The 17,119-nt window shown below is 44.5% G+C and overlaps 1 protein-coding gene across 2 annotated transcripts in view; it reads left to right on the top strand.

Annotated features, from left to right (window-relative positions):
- The window catches only part of LOC119973705 (glutamine-rich protein 1-like), a 73,171-nt gene extending 56,908 nt beyond the window's left edge, over positions 1-16,263 (top strand). For both annotated transcript variants that reach the window (XM_038812091.1, XM_038812090.1), the window contains exons 8-10: positions 3,594-3,745; positions 11,607-11,697; positions 13,270-16,263. In XM_038812091.1, the coding sequence (XP_038668019.1) occupies positions 3,594-3,745; positions 11,607-11,697; positions 13,270-13,459 (433 nt within the window). In that variant the 3' untranslated portion in view covers positions 13,460-16,263. The remainder of the gene's footprint in view (positions 1-3,593; positions 3,746-11,606; positions 11,698-13,269) is intronic.
- The last annotated feature ends 856 nt before the right edge of the window (positions 16,264-17,119 follow it).

Raw genomic sequence — 17,119 nt, 5'->3', positions numbered from 1 at the left:
CAGTAAAGTTGCCACAGTCCCAGATGACCATAGGCTGCTTCCCCGTTTGAGAGGAAGAGCTGACTGGTGGTGATTTAACCTGAGGGTCACCACACCTCAGGTGAGGGGCAAGGTTGAGAAGGCGGAGCCTTCATGAATAACTGGATAAAAGCAATTACTGCGAATGCTGGAATCTGAAACCAAAGAGAAAATGCTGGAAAATCTCAGCAGGTCTGGCAACATCTGTATGGAGAGAAAAGATAGATAGATAGAGAAATACAGCACAGAACAGGCCCTTCGGCCCACGATGTTGCGCCGAACTTTTGTCCTAGGTTAATCATAGAATTTTGGACAATTTTTCATGGCCAATCCACCCAAACCTGCACATGTTTGGACTGTGGGAGGAAACCGGAGTACCCGGAGGAAACCCACGCAGTCACGGAGAGGATGTGCAGACTCCACACAGACAGTGACCCAAGTCGAAATCGAACCTGGGACCCCGGAGCCGCGAAGCAATTGTGCTATCCACAATGCTACCGTGCTGCCCTTAAGAAGTTAACCTACACTCCATTATTCTACCCTAATCCATGTACCTATCCAATAGCCGCTTGAAGGTCCCTAACTTTTCCGACTCAACTACTACCACAGGCAGTGCATTCCATGCCCCCACTACTCTCTGGGTAAAGAACCTACCTCTGACATCCCCTCTATATCTTCCACCATTTATCTTAAATTTATGTCCCCTTGTAATGGTGTGTTCCACCCGGGGAAAAAGTCTCTGACTGTCTACTCTATCTATTCCCCTAATCATCTTATAAACCTCTATCAAGTCGCCCCTCATCCTTCTCCGTTCTAATGAGAAAAGGCCTAGCACCCTCAACCTTTCCTCGTATGACCTACTCTCCATTCCAGGCAACATCCTGGTAAATCTCCTGCGTACATGCTCCATGTATGTATCTATGGGCTGTTTAGTTTAATTCCTTCCAATCGGGGCCGTTTTCCTCATCTAGTTGGGATCCGAATGTGCTCTGAAAGCCATTCTGAACTGAAAGTCGGGATTGCAATTCTGCAATTTGCTTCCGGCATTTTGCGTGGTCTACCGAGCTCTGCCTTTGTTCCGTTGTAGAAGCAAGGAGTGCTCGTAGGGCTGCTTTTAAATCATTGCACTGTTTCTGCAATACCTCTAGCTGCTGTTCTGTTTCTTGTCTTACCAAGACCGCATGTTGTGTGTCATACTAGGTCTGGAAGCTGCTTAAGTGCGCCAGACTGGTGTGCCCTCTTGGTATCATCCACCTCTGTCTTTTGCTGCTAACTTCCCTCTTAACTCGCTGTCCTCTCTCTCTATCTCGCTCACATCTCCCTTACTCTTTCTATCTTTCTCCTCTATCTCTCTACGGAGCGTCCTAACGACCTCCTCTGTGCCTCGCAATTGTTCCAGACAGGACACGATTGCCATCGGCTTGCGAGCCTTTCCCATGCTCTTCTTGTGAATCTCTGTCGGGTTCTCCCACCAAGTATGTCCTATACTCCCGGGACCTGTTACTTCATTCGCGCAAAATTCACTCCAAAGGGGCCATTCTTTCCCTTTGAGGTACTCCCTAATTTCCTCTTCCCAAACGGGACACTGTTCTACTCTGCTGGTCGCTGCGACCTCAAATTCCTGTGGGTTCATAAGGCGTTCCATTGCCTTCGTTGCCATTTTTCCTATCTGTGTTCTCTATTAAATTTGGAACAGGGGGTGATAAAGTGAGGATGTAAACACGGGTACGGCTTACGCTTATTTCCGGCCTACAAAACTCCCGACAATTTTACGCAACAAAATCTCTCCGGTTTACCTTATATTCCTGTTAGTACGCATGCATTAACACACTTCCGAATTCTTGAGGGTTGATTAGTACTGCTTAAACTCTTGTGGTTCTTCTGTTTCCAATTGGATTTCTAATTCAAATTTTGGGTTCTCTCGGAGTGGGGGAGCCTCTTCTAAGTCGAGTCCCGTCATATGTCGCCAGTAAATGTTGCTCGTTATGCTTTCCCTTAATTTGCTCTGTTTTAATTATCTTTGCTCAAGAGTCGCCGGGTATAGAGAAATACAGCACAGAACAGGCCCTTCAGTCTAAGATGTTGTGTCGAACTTTTGTCCTAGTTTAATCATAGTGTCCAAAATTCTATGATAATCTAAGGGCAATTTATCATGGCCAATCCACCCAACCTGCACATCTTTGGACTATCTTTCTGATACCACCACAGGGTTCAAAGCCGAATACTGATCAATGACTCGATACACCAGTTAGTAAGTTTGAAATCAATGCACATTTATTTACACGCACAGTCAATTATTACTCATGCATAAACTCTACTCGCTAAACTACAACTACTACTAAAAGCCTATACTTAGCTTCGGGTGCCCACTCAGTCAGAGGAACAACGGTCGTTGTCCGGTTCTGATACTGCTGGCTTCGAACTGGTATGGGATAGTAGCTAGGAGCGTCTATCTCGTAGCGTGCGTTGACCTTGACTTACTTGGTTGGTGCTTGGCGGCCTCTCGTCGCTGAGAGCCAAATGCCAAGGTGAAGAGATCTTCCGAGAGCTTCCAAGAGAGCGAACTGAGCTTGGGGACTCTGTTTTATAGCCCCCAGGGGTTTCGTGCCCTTCTGGCCGGACCCCAGACTTGGTCCCAATTAATTGGACCATGTCCCAATCGTTTGTATTGATTTTCTCCAATAACGGGGTTGTTCCCTGATCGTTGGGCGGGCCCTATGTAACCGTTGGCCTGGCTTTGTTTTAGCTTCCACTGGAGTCTGTCCTGGTCTCGATTGTTTCAATGTTTCTTTTTGTCCCCTGAGATAGCTCATTACTATGCTAATGGCTATTGGTTTCAGTTCTGTCTGGGTTCTTCAGGTCCTAATACACAGAAACCTTGCACCTGCTTGTTTTCTCTAGTGCTGTCCATTTTTCCCTGCACTCTTTGCGAGTGTCCATTTTGGAATCGGGACGTGGCCACCCCAGGTGGCTACAATATAAACACACAGCAAGAATTTTTATCAATTACAAACAAAGACACCGCCAGCTACAGTAATCCGTGTATAACCCTTTCCCCTTTAACTGTTCCAATTCAAAAACAAAATCTCATAAACGAAAAGCCCCTATTGAAGACCGTGGCCCAGCACTCTACATTCTCTCTTGAATAAGACTGGATTTCCCTGAGATTCTGACTCCGTCTCACCAGCAGGATTAAACCCTTCAGGAAAACTATCTTTTAAGTTACCTGAACAGCAGGTAGCTATAATCAATGTTTTGTTACTGAAACAGATATAAAATGAAAATAGAGAAAGAGAGACAGGCCAAAACACTCTGTTCTCTGAGTCCACAGTAGCCAAAACTGAAAGCGAAATCAAAAACAGCTCAAAGAGCCACAGCCCAGCTCCACCCACAAAATTACATCACTGAAGCCATGTGATAAGACTAAAGATTTTCTTAAAGGGACACTCGCATGACATTTAACATAATTAACTTTTGATTGGGAAGCAAACTGGTCTGTTTCTTGCAAAGCAAGCCTGTTTGGGGCAGGAGGCAGGAAATCTTCACCACCGTGATTGCTTTTCTTTCCACTCCAGGTACTTCCTATTGAAGAGTGTAGAACAACACATGAAACTGGCATTTTCGAAAGTGGTTCGACAGACAAAGAAAAGCCCTGTAAACCCCAAGGATAAAAGCACAAGTATTCGCTATCTAAAGGCATTGGGCCTGCATCAAACAGGGCAGAAAGGTGGGTGTATTTTGAGTTTGAACTGCTGCAATGTGTAGTTAACAAAGTGGATTGAAGAACAGACCTGTACTTCCCCGACTGCTTCTACTCCCATCAAAATAGAGCCTAAATATCGACGGTCTGATTTTTGAACATACAATTTGGTCTGTCAGCACTGAGAAAGGCAGATTAATATTTCTTGGCAAAACATTAACCTGCCCTTTCTTTCAATTGTTCAGTTCCAGGAATTTTCTTGCTGGCATGAAATGGATTGTAAAACAATCTCTACCTGAGGCATTTACCACAGGATCATTGATCACTTGCTGCCATAATACGAAAGATTTGTTCCTCCGATCCCAGTTGGAAGGGTACAGCTGGTGAAGATGGAAAATTCTCCTGAGATTTTTGTTTTTGTTTTAGTGTCTCCCAGTATTTCTTTCCAAGGCTCTCTTTTGTTGGGTTAACAAATTAATTTCTACTTTATTTGGGCTGGTAAGACTTCTCGGGTCTGACGTTTTCGCAGAGGGATAGACCTACGGGGGGGGGGGGGGGGGGGGGGGGGGGGATTAGCATACTCCAATTATTTTTTTTGCTATTACTGGGCGATAAATATTGATGAGGTGCGGGGCTGGTTCTTGGACCTGGTCTCTCTGTGGAGGATGTTTCGTGCTTGGGCTCGAGTCTGAGCACCCTGGTTACAGTGCCATTCCTGTTTTCCTCTGCTAGATTCTCTTCTAATCCAGTGGTGAGGGACACTTTGATGATTTGGAAACCGTTTAGGCAGCATTTTAAGATGGGCCCCATGTCTCTGTTAGCTCCAATGTGCAGAAAACATTGGCTTGTGCCATCTGCTTAAGACCATAAGACATAGGAGTGGAAGTAAGGCCATTCGGCCCATCAAGTCCACTGCGCCATTCAATCATGGCTGATGGGCATTTCAACTCCACCTACCAGCATTCTCCCCGTAGCCCTTAATTCCTCGCGACATCAAGAATTTATCTATCTCTGCCTTGAAGCCATTTAGCGTCCCGGCCTCCACTGCACTCCGCGGCAATGAATTCCACAGGCCCACCACTCTCTGGCTGAAGAAATGTCTCTGCATTTCTGTTCTGAATTTACCCCCTCTAATTCTAAGGCTGTGCCCACGGGTCCTCGTCTCCTCGCCTAACGGAAACAGTTTCTTTGCGTCCACCCTTTCTAAGCCATGTATTATCTTGTAAGTTTCTATTAGATCTCCCCTTAACCTTCTAAACTCCAATGAATACAGGATCCTCAGCCGTTCATCATATGTTAGACCCGCCATTCCAGGGATCATCCGTGTGAATCTCCGCTGGACACGCTCCAGTGCCAGTATGTCCTTCCTGAGATGTGGGGCCCAAAACTGGACACAGTACTCCAAATGGGGCCTAACCAGAGCCTTATAAAGGCTCAGTAGCACATCGCTGCTTTTATATTCCAACCCTCTTGAGATAAATGACAACATTGCATTCGCTTTCTTAATCACAGATTCAACCTGCATGTTTACCTTTAGGGAATCCTCGACTAGCACTCCCAGATCCCTTTGTACTTTGGCATTATGAATTTTCTTAGGTGCATTGTTCAGGGCATGGGAGTGGGTGGAGAGGTTTAGAGACATGTTTCTGGAGGGGGTAGTTTAACTGGCCTGGGCGGGTTCTTCGAGGAGTTCACGCTCCCAAGGGGGCATGTAATCAGGTACTTTCAGGCACGCAATCTTTTCCATAAGGAAATACCTTCATTTCCTCTGGTGCCACCTCCTTCACTTATGCAAAGGTTGAGTTGAGGAAGGGTAAGGTTTCGGAGTTTTATGGGTAATAGTTAGCGATGGAGCAGAGGTCATTGGAGGAGGTACAGAGGAAGTGGGAGGATGAGCTGCGTTTGGTCTTTGAAAGGACTTATGGAGTGAGACTCTTCACAGAGTCAACTTCACATCCTCCCTCGTGTGAGGTTAAGCCTGATCCAGTTCAAGGTGGTGCACGGAGCACACCTGACCAGGGTGCGTATGAGTGGGTTCTTCGGGGGATGGAGGATAAGTGTGAGCGGTGCTCTAGGGGATTGGCAAATCTCACACACATGTTTTGTTCTTGTCCCAAGCTCCTTAGTTTCTGGGTCTCCTTTTTTGATACAATTTCAGGGATTTTGAGGGTTCAGCTGGAGCTCTGCCCATTGGTGGCTATTTTTGGAGTATCAGGCGCGCCGGTACTGCAGGCGGGATCGAAGGCGGATGTGTCAGCCTTCGCCTCCCCATTAGTCTGGAGGCGAGTTCTGCTTGGGTGGAGATTCCTGGTGTCGTCCAAGGCCTCAGCTTGGTTGCGGGACTTGAAAACTAGAAAAGATCAAGTATACCATGAGGATGCTGGTGGAAGGGTTCTACCAGGTGGCAGCTTTTCATCTCCTTTTTCAGGGAGCTGGGTACCATCAGCTTTTGGGGGGAGGGAGGTCATCTTTTTAGTTGGGTTTAGGGTTTAAGGTTTTGTGTTGTTTATGAAGGGGACTGGGTAGGGGACTGGGTGGGGGCTGGGAGGGGACTGGGTGGGGGCTGGGAGGGGACTGGGTAGGTGCATTCTGGAAATCAGATAGGGTTGAGGGGGTTATAATGAAAATTCTGTTTGAATAAAAATATATATTTTTTAAAATACTAGATTTGGAGGAAGTACTCTGATATTCTCAGCAATGTTCATGGTTACTGGGATCCTGTTTTACTAACGAGTGCTACAGAACTGGGACAAGCCGTGATCAATTCATATTTGAGAAGAATTTCAACGGGAACATTTTTCTGTGCTTTGCATCACAGACTGAAACTGTTTTAATACACGACATCTGAAAGGAAAGCGTCCAAGTCCTTCCACCTCATGAAATACGTCTGCTGCCCCTGTTTTATAATAATCTGTATTAGTATCAAGGTAGGCTGACAGTAACACCGCAAAGAAGTTACTGTGAAAATCCCCCACCACTCCGGCACCTGTTCGGGTACACGGAGGGAGAATTCAGAATGTCCAATTCACCTAACCAGCATGTCTTTCCTCTCACTTGTGGGAGGAAACCGGAGCACCCGGAGGAAACCCACGCAGACACAGGAAGAACATGCAGACTCTGCACAGACAGTGACCCAAGTCGAGAATTGAGCCTAGGACCCTGGTGCTGGGAATGAACAGTGCTAACCACTGTGGTACCGTGCCGCCCTTTTAGAGTGAACTTTGTGTGTTGAAGGCTCAAGGCTGAATCTTGAATGTTCAATGAATATGCACCAACTCAGTTGGTTTGAAGACATTGCAACATTGTATTAAAGAATAAAAATATGACAGTGTTCTTTCCAGGACAGCCTCATGCATATTCACGATGTTCAGGCATGCAAACTGGCTGAATAAACAGGTTTTTACCTGAAGTGTAAGTACAGAAGGGAGATTGAGTCGGAACCAGTTTTGGGGCTAATTTAACTTCAGGTGATAAGACCATAAGACATAGGAGCAGAATTACGCCACTCGGCGCTTCGCGTCTCCTCCGCCATTCAATCATGGCTGATATTTTTCTCATCCCCGTTGTCCTGCCTTCTCCCCATAACCCCGATCCCCTTGTTAATCAAGAACCTATCTATCTCTGTCTTAAAGACACTCCGTGATTTGGCCTCCACAGCCTTCTGAGGCAAAGAGTTTCACAGATTCACCACCCTCTGGCTGAAGAAATTCCTCCTCGTAAAGGATCGGCCCTTCAGTCTGAGATTGTGTCCTCTACTTCTAGTTTTTCCTACAACTGGAAACATGCTCTCCACGTCCACTCTATCCAGGCCACACAGTATCTTGTAAGTTTCAATAAGATCCCTCTTCATCCTTCCAAACTCCGAGTACAGACCCAGAGGCCTCAACCGTTCCTCATACGACAAGCTTTTCATCCCAGGGATCATTCTTATGAACCTCCTCTGGACCCTTACCAAGGCCAGCACATCCTTCCTTAGATATGGGACCCAAAACTGCTCTCAATACTCCAAATGGGGTCTGACCAGAGCCTTATACAGCCTCAGAAATGCATCCCTGGTCTTGTATTCTAGCCCTCTTGACATGAATGCTAAAATTGCATTTTCCTGCCTAACTGCCGACTGAACCTGCACGTTAACCTGAAGAGAATCGTGAACAAGTCCCTTTGTGCTTCTGATTTCCTCAGCATCTCCCCATTTAGAAAATAGTCTATGCCTCCATCCCTCCTTCCAAAGTGCATAATCTCACATTGTATTTCATCTGCCACTTCATTGCCCACTCTCCAGGCTTGTCCAAATCCTTCTGCAGCCCTCCTGCTTCCTCAATACTACCTGTCCCTCTGCATATCTTTATATCATCTGCAAACTTAGCAACAGTGCTTTCAGTTCCTTCTTCCTAATCATTAATGTATATTGTGAAACGTTGTGGTCCCAACACCGACCCCTGAGGCACACCACTAGTCACCGGCTGCCACCCTGAAAAAGACCCCTTTATCCCCACTCTCTGCCTTCTGCCAGTCAGCCAATCCCCTATCCATGCCAGGATCTTACCCGTAACAGCCTCCTATGAGGGCACCTTGCCAAAGGCCTTCTGGAAATCTAAATAAATCACGTCCAGTGGTTCTCCTTTGTCTAACTCTTTTGTTACCTCCTCAAAGAACTCTTAACAGATTTGTCAGAGACGACCTCCCTTTGACAAAGCCATGCTGACTCAGTCCTATTTAATCGTGCACTTCCAATTACTCCGCGATCTCATCTTTAATAATGAACTCTAAAATCTTAGCACTAACCAAAGTCAGGCTAACCGGCCTATAATTCCCCATCTTCTGCCCCCCCTCCCTTATTAAACAGTGGTGTTACATTAGCCACTTTCCTGAAAGATCATCGCTAATGCCTCCACAATCTCTTCAGCTATCTCCTTTAGAACCCTGGGGTGTAGTCCCTCTGGTCCAGGTGATTTATCCATCTTCAGACCTTTCAGTTTCCCCAGAACCAGAGGAGGTTGGCCAGAGAAACATCAGATTTGCCAAATCTGGAAGTATCAAGAGTCATGGATTAGGATTTCCGGAGCAGAGGGGGAATGTTGGAGCTAGGAGAGATGGCCATTATGGTGAATGTGTAAATGTGCTCCCTGAAAGAGTGGTGGAAGCAGGTTCAACAGTAACTTGTGAAAGGAAATTAGATTAATAAATAATTGAAATGGCAAAACATGTTCTTTTAAAAGAGTTAGCACGATAATCTGAATGGCTTCCCAACTTCCTATACTGTACCCAACACCCCCCCCCCCCCCCCCTCCCAATTCTTACTGATTTGCATACTTTCCAGTACTTTAAGCCTTAATTTTAAAATTCCCATCTTTTTTTCCCTCTAATTTTCTCCAACTTTCCAACGCTCCCAGATATCTCTGCTACTCTATTTCTCGCCATGGTCATTCCCAAATTGAACGATTCCACCATAAACGGCCATGCCTTCAGTTGCCTGGGCCGCAGGTTACGGAATTTCCTCCAAGGCCTTAAGAACACCCAGTTCTTGTGATATTTTTCTGTTGCTGGTTCTCACTGGGTCAGAGGGTGGTGGAAATGGACATGGTGAAAGGTTTCAAAAAGAAATTGGGTAAGGCTGCAATGTTTAGAGTTCTGAGGTATAAAAAATCTTCTAATTAAAATACACTATGGTTGAGGGCAGCATGGTGGCGCAGTGATTAGCACAGCTGCCTCACGGTGCTCAGGTCCCAGGTTCGATCCTGGCTCTGGGTCACTGTCGGTGTGGAGTTTGTATATTCTCCCGTGTTTGCATGGGTTTCACCCCACAACACAAAGATGTGCAGGGTGGGTGGATTGGCCACGCTAAATTGCCCCTTAATTGGAAGAAATGAATTGAGTACTCTAAATTTATTTATTTTAAAAAACAAAACTATGGTCTGCATTTTTAATTTCTAACGCTAGGGTCCTCCGTTGGGCTTGACCTGTAGAGTACGAAACTAGTAGTTATGAATAAAGTGGAATTTACTCATAGATTTTACATACATTGAACAAGAAGCAGTGAAGACAACATAGACATTTCTCATCTCAAGGTCCCTGGAACTCCTGTGATGTCAGCACAGACGATATCTCGCTTCCTTGTCTTTGATGGGATGTTGGTCATTGGAAAGGCAAATGGAACGTTGGCCTTTTCTTCAAAGGGAATGGAGTGTAAAAATAGCTAAAACTTTGCACGGCACTAGTTATCTGCACCTTGAATACTGTGAACAGTTTTGGTTCCCTTATCGAAGGAAAGGTATAAAGGCATTGGATCTGCATGGGTTTCGCCCCCACAACCCAAAAATGTGCAGAGTAGGTGGATTGGCCACGCTAAATTGCCCCTTAATTAGAAAAAATAATTGGCTAATCTAAATTTTAAAAAAAAAAGGGAAAATAAAGGCATTGGAGGCAGTCCAGAGGTTCACTGGGCTGATCCCAAGTATGGAGGGATTTTATAATGAGGAGAAGTTGAGTAGGTTGGGCCTGTCCTCATTGGAGTTTAGAAGAATGAGAGGTGACCTTATTGAGACATGAAAATGAATGAATGAAAATCGCTTATTGTCACGAGTAGGCTTCAAATGAAGTTACTGTGAAAAGCCCCTAGTCGCCACATTCCGCCGCCTGTTCGGGGAGGCCGGTACGGGAATTGATCCCGCGCTACTGCCTTATTCTGCATTACAAGCCAGCTGTTTAGCCCACTGTGCTAAACCAGCCCCATGCAAATGGAACTGTGCTGCTAGCTTGCCTTGGTCTGCCTTCAAAGCCAGCGATTAGCCCAGTGAGCTAAACAGCCCCTAAATGAAAATCGCTTATTGTCACGAGTAGGCTTCAATGAAGTTACTGTGAAAAGCCCCTAGTCGCCACATTCCGGCGCCTGTCCGGGGAGGCTGTTACGGGAATCGAACCGTGCTGCTGGCCTGCTTGGTCTGCTTTAAAAGCCAGCGATTTAGCTGAGTGAGCTAAACCAGCCCCTATCGGATATATCGGACATATCGGGTTTGACGGGGTTGATGCTGAGAGGTTGTTTCCACTTGTGGGAGAGTCTAGAACCAGAAGGCACAATCTCAGAGTAATGGGGTCACCCATTTCAGGCAGCGATGAGGAGGAATTTCTTCTCTTGAGGGTAGTGAATCTGTGGAAATGTTACCACAGAGAGCTGTAGAGGCTGGGTCAGTGTGTTCAAGGCTGAGGGAGACAGATTTTTAATCAGTGAGGGAATCGAGGTTATGGGGATAAGGCAGGAAAGTGGAGTTGAGGATTTCTCAGATCAGTCATGGTCTGATTGAATGGCGGAGCAGACTCGATGGGCCGAGTGGCCTATTTCTGCTCCTACGTCTAATGGCCTGTCAAGCAGTTAGTCCTTTTTCAAATAAAAAGGATCAACACTGGATACAAAATTGCAGGTGTGGTCTCACGAAGACCCTGCACAGAGTCATAGATGTTTACAGCATGGAAACAGGCCCTTCGGCCCAGCTTGTCCATGAGATGGACAGCTTGTCCAGTAAAACTTCCCAATTTTTAATATTCCAACCCCCTTGCAATAAACAGCAACACTGGCTGTAGGGTTGATAACCAGGGGACAGATATTTACGGTAATTGGTAAAAGAGCAAGAGGCAACACGAGTAAAAGTTTTACTTGTTATATGGTAAGAGCCTGGAGTGTACTACCTGTGGTGATGGGCAGCTTAGATAGTAGCTTCAAAGGGAATTGGATCAGTACTTGCAGGAAAACACTGGAGATGTGGGGAAAGAGCAGTGGTGTGGGACTACTAGACAGAGCTGGCACTGGTTCGAGGACACTGTGGCCTCCTGTGCAGCACTATTCTATAATCCATCATAATCTTTCACCTGAAACCTTTCATTTTGAATACAGTCACAGATGATATGTATGCGGAGCAGTCTGAGAACCCAGAGAACCCACTGCGATGTCCCATCAAACTCTATGATTTCTACCTCTTTAAATGGTAAGAATATTTGCATTCTCTGTAACTTTTTAAATCTGGCTGTTTGTAAGGAGTTAGCTGCCACAATCCAGTACTTGTTGCCTCTTGTGACTTTGAACTAGATCAGCTTTATTAACATCTCCTTTTATGCTTCTTGCTTTTGCATTAGAGATGTCCCTTGTTCAACACCACTAGTCACTCCTTAAACAAACCTGTTATCCCTTATGAGGGCTCATTCACCTATCCAATATCTGGAGTAAGTGCAGTAAGACCCAAGCATTGAACAAGGGGACACTTGCTGCTGAATTTTATTGGAATATTGTGAGTGCTGCCATGTGACCAGATTCTGATTGGCTGAGGTGATGAAGCTAAAGGCACATTTTTAAAGTGCAGGGGTTTGATTTTATTAATGCAAACATTTTTCCTCGCTTGAAACATTTGTTTCTTCCATCCTAATCCCCAAAATGATCTTGATTTTGTGACATGGTTGTTCACCTAATGTGTTAAAGGTTCCCAATGAGTCTCTCACTACGTTTTGTATCCCTGCCAGCATCTGACTTCATGCCAATTGGGAGAAAGGTGACCACTGACTATATCCTGAAATTACATTGAACGTACAGCACAGAAAGTCTGACAACACCAGGTTAAAGTCCAACAGGTTTGCTTCAAATCACTAGCTTTTGGAGCACTGCTCCTTCCTCAGGTGAATGAAGTGGAAGGTTCCAGAAACATATATGTTGACAAAGTCAATGTTTCTGGAACCTACCTCTTCGTTCACCTGAGGAAGGAGCAGTGCTCCGAAAGCTAGTGATTTGAAGCAAACCTGTTGGACTTTAACCTGGTGTTGTAAGACTTCTTGCTTTGTTCACCCCATTCCAACGCCGGCATCTCCACATACAGCACAGAAACAGACAACTCGAGCCAACTTGTCTACTGGAGTTTACCCTCCCCATGTGTCTCTGACAGTTACCCCATCTCGGCCTTCCAGCATTTCTTTACTATTCCGCTTTCTCATGTTCTTTAGAGAGCTTCTAAGCTATTTGCTTTGAGCATTCGCGGTGGTGAGTTGTCCATTCCACCCACTTGGTGAAGAAAGTTGTAATTTGCCTATTTGATTCATTAATAACCTGCCTTGTATTTATGGTGCCCAGTTTTGGGTTTTCCCACAAATGGAAACATTCTCTCCGCACCGACCCTGTCCAACACATTCATTATTTTAAACACCTATTAAGTCTTCCTTTTCTAATTAAATACGCCCAAACCTGTTCAACCTTTCCTGATATCTGTCTTATCATTTGTTTCGAACTCTCTAGTGCTTATATGGGCACTAATTTAATGCTAGTTATTATCAAGCCTGCTGGCAAACTGAATAGGATACCCCAAGGCCGTTTGAGCGGTGGGAGGATGGGGGTGGGTGACGATGTTCACCCCATTCTGGAAACTTGTGTTATCTTCTGAACACATAGCCATTCACGTGTGGTAAAACTATTGCATTAAACGCAGTGATACAGAAACCTGAGAGGAGAATGTGTGTTAAAGGACGAGGGAAGAACTCTGCTATTCCCAAATAACCTGCAATAATAATTTGCTTAGTCCCCAGAGCGTGAAGGGCAGGAACGACACCTTTTACCTGACACCTGAGCCCGTGGTGGCACCAAACAGCCCGATCTGGTATTCCACTCAGCCAATCAGCAAAGAGCACATGGAACAAATGTTGACTCGGATCCTGACAGTGCGAGAGATCGAGGAAGCTTTTGCCGCAGCTGCTCCGAATCTGCATTAAAGCCCGGCTGGAAACACAGGGGAAAGGCATGCACCTTGTGCACTACGCGGAACGCAAAGATCGCTCAGCCACATATCAGTGCAGCTTCAACAAGTCTTTGGAGGTTTCAGGAAAGTGTCATCAGATGTATATCTGTGGATAATATAGTCTAATCTGGTTTCGCTGCCAGGTACAGGAAGTCTGGCAACTACTTTTCTCAAGTGGGCGATTTGATTTTTATTTTCTGTTTTGAACCTGTAGCAGCATTTATTTTGGAGCAGCAAGTCCTGTTGATGTTTGAAAACCCCTGTAATGAACTCCCGACACAAGGACTGCCAAAACCCTCAGGGTGAACTCATCATGTGATTGGTGTGAGACAGACTTGTAGTAACCTTTCTGCCAATTGCTGGCTTAAACCGGGCCTCCACTGAAGAAAATTTGACATGAAAGGGAGAACGAAAAGCTGATGAAGGTTTATAAAATTTAAAAGTTTTACAGTACTTTAAAAAAAAAATGATGTTTTTCGACAGTGACTAGAAGTGCCGACTTCACAGATCCGGCCTTGCCTGGTGAACTCTACTCCAGGCAAAGTGCACGGAGAAATTATTGTAATATACTCATGTACCATTATAAAGAGACCTTTCTGTTTCTCTGTATTTCTGTTCTAATACTCTGTACAACACAGCAAGCAACTCTTTCGGCCTAGGATTATGCAAAGAGATTTCATTGTGTGACAAGATGAAGTATACACCTCGGGGAAGAGGAAGGGCCATCTTACACTTGCTTGTTGCTGGTGGTATACCACTGGTATACGTATGTTAATCGTTAAACTCTTAAACTGAAATGAAGTTGCCCATCAGGTCAAATCATTTCCATTACTTTCCAATCGTCAGTTTCAGTCCCGGTTGCTTCCCTCCATTTCTGCCGTGGCTCTGCTGAGGCTCTATTGATATCTGAAGATGTTGTAACATTATAACTTAGTAATTTGGCATTCATCCTAGTACTGTATTTATTGTGATATTTAAAAATCACAGTCATGGTGTAAAGATACAGTAACTTTATTTTGGGGAAAAAATTGATTTTATACTTTTTTTGCTAGGAAATGATATTTGTTATTACTATATTGCAATATTTGGAGTGTGATGTGGTCCAAAGTTTGCAGTATTTCCCAATTCTATACAGGGTTATAGAAGTTAAATCACAAACTATAGCTGCCAGTACTGTGAAACTGATCTTGATGCACATAACACATAATGTAGGAACCTATCATAATGTTCTGTAGCGGTTTGAATTAACACATGGCTTAGCTGATCTAGTTTTAGGCATTAGAGATGCAGAATGCTCAAAGGTCCATGTTACAGTTGGTGTTCTGAACAACACACTTTAGGCTGAATGCTTTGTTCAGAGTGGAAATCTGTTTCTCTTGGTTGTGTTTTGTTCTTGGTTTGACTGTATGCTCGGATTCTGGCAGGCAGTGGGTTTGTTTAGTCAGACGACGGGAGGGGTGGGCGCAGAGAATTTGTTGAACTTGTTAAGGTTTGAACAAGGTTTGGTCATCCATAGTTAATACCTGTCCAGCAGCTCGACCTATCAATTAATTTGGGTATGCGCATCAGGTTGGGCAGAGATTGGGTGTCCCTGCTGGTCCATCCTCAAAGGGGCAAACGAGTGCCTTCCCACATGTAGCATCAATGTTAGATTGATCGACAAGCCTAGTGTACTTGCCACCAGGGGATGTGAACATTACCCCAGTAGAACACAAGAGGTGTGACTGGCACCCTGCTGTGATCTGTGGAACCTATCTCCAGTGTAAGTTGTGTTTCTTTAACTGCCTCTCCTTCTCCCCCCCCCTCCCACTGACTGCATTATTGCTGTTAATTCACAGCAATATAAAACTTTCATAGCTTGTGAAAGTGAGTCTTTCAATCAGATTTAAGTTTTTTATAAAATGGTGCTTTTGGCTTTAAAAAGAATGATGGTTTTGCATACTGGATTCCGGAGATTAACAGAAAACCGACTCAAATTGTTTTTAAATTGAGGTTTTTTTGATAAAGGAACTGCTCTGTGACAACACATTCCCTGAGTGATCAGCCCTTACCAGGAACAAAGCATGGCTGCATATAGCTGACTCTTTTCTGTATAAATGTTTGCATTGCAGGTAATTTCTTATTCTGAATTTATTCAGCTTTCTATGGAAAGTATAGCACTGTTGAGATTGTGATGTGTGCGATATTAAAGGGGTTGAGTTAAAGTTAGTAACATCAGTTGTAATGAAAGTGGATTTGGAATCGAGGAAATGAGAGAGCGACAATCAGTTCTATTGTCACAGTTATTCGGAATGTTGTATACTAATGTCGATTAGCAACTTGATCAATTTATTCAATACATTTTCTGTTTGTACTTAATGTTGAGGCCCAGTAATTGAAACATCCACTGTATATTTCCAATTAGTTCAGTGTCAGGACCTACAACTAATTGACATTGTTCATCTTGTTGGAATAGCTCCAGACACGCTCTCAGCTCCTATGTAATCTTATATTTGGGTTGTTAATCTTGTCTATTTAAAAGAATAGTGATCCTAAGGAACTTTCTGACTTTATCTAAAATGGCTTTTTTTCTTCAGTTTTTAGCTATTTGTGTTGTATTCAGTGAGAACAGGCTTGAGGTTCAGTATTTTAAAGCCCAGTTTCTGCCTATTGATCTGTGAAGTCAGGTGCTCAATGCTTGCATTGTATTCACAACTTTACATGTTTGAATCAAAATGTTCTTGGGATAATTATTTTTGAAAGTTTTCCAAATTCATAAACTACACAAAGCAGTTAAAACATTTGCATGATGGAGTTGCTGTTAACCTGGACAGTCTTTGCTTCACATTCCTTAGACATTCTCCTGCTCTGCTTCGGTATTCAGCACGCACATCCACATCATTTGGGGGTAGGGGAAAGAGAGCTTTAGAATTTCACAGTGTGACAAAGTGGTATCTATCATCGCTCGTAAATGGCCTGGCTCTAATTCTCTCACTCTCTCTCTCTCTCTCTCTTCTTCCCCCCCCCCCCTCGGCCTCATGTTCTGGGCACCCCTCTTAAAAGAGTAGATAAATTGAAGGTATCAACACCATCCCCTAATCTTCTCTAGTTAAGGGAGTGTAATCCTCGTCTATGCAACCTGTCCTTGTAATTTTACCCTTTTTAGCCCCAGTATAATTCTGGTGAATCTGCGTTGCGCTCTCTCCAAGGACAATATATCCTCCATGTGTTCTGATTGCTGGAACCGACCATCCTCCAGGTGGCTTTGATCAGAGCTTTATCTCTGCAGCATCATCTGACTGGATTCGCTTTGATTCACATGCAAACGGTAATAAAATCCCACACTGCGCCAAGAGTGAATAATACAAATTGAGGCAGTGTCAGGAGCAAGGCAGCATGATTAACACATTGGGCAGGGACCCTGCTTGAGGACTGGCATGGGACACAGAACCAGAAATGGGGCTCATTTCCATCGCTTTCCCAATCTCATCCCCCTCTCCTTATCTCATCCCCCTATCCTTATCTCATCCTCCTCTCCTTATCTCATCCTCCTCTCCTTATCTCATCCCCCTCTCCTTGAGTAAAGCAACAAAAAAAGGCTGAATTTTTAAAATAATAGCTAAATTTATGAAACACCCCAAATCACTACAGACAT

Source organism: Scyliorhinus canicula, chromosome 11 (assembly GCF_902713615.1).
Source record: "Scyliorhinus canicula chromosome 11, sScyCan1.1, whole genome shotgun sequence".
In the NCBI taxonomy this organism is placed as follows: Eukaryota; Metazoa; Chordata; class Chondrichthyes; order Carcharhiniformes; family Scyliorhinidae; genus Scyliorhinus; species Scyliorhinus canicula.
This window is presented reverse-complemented; position numbering and strand designations above follow the sequence as displayed.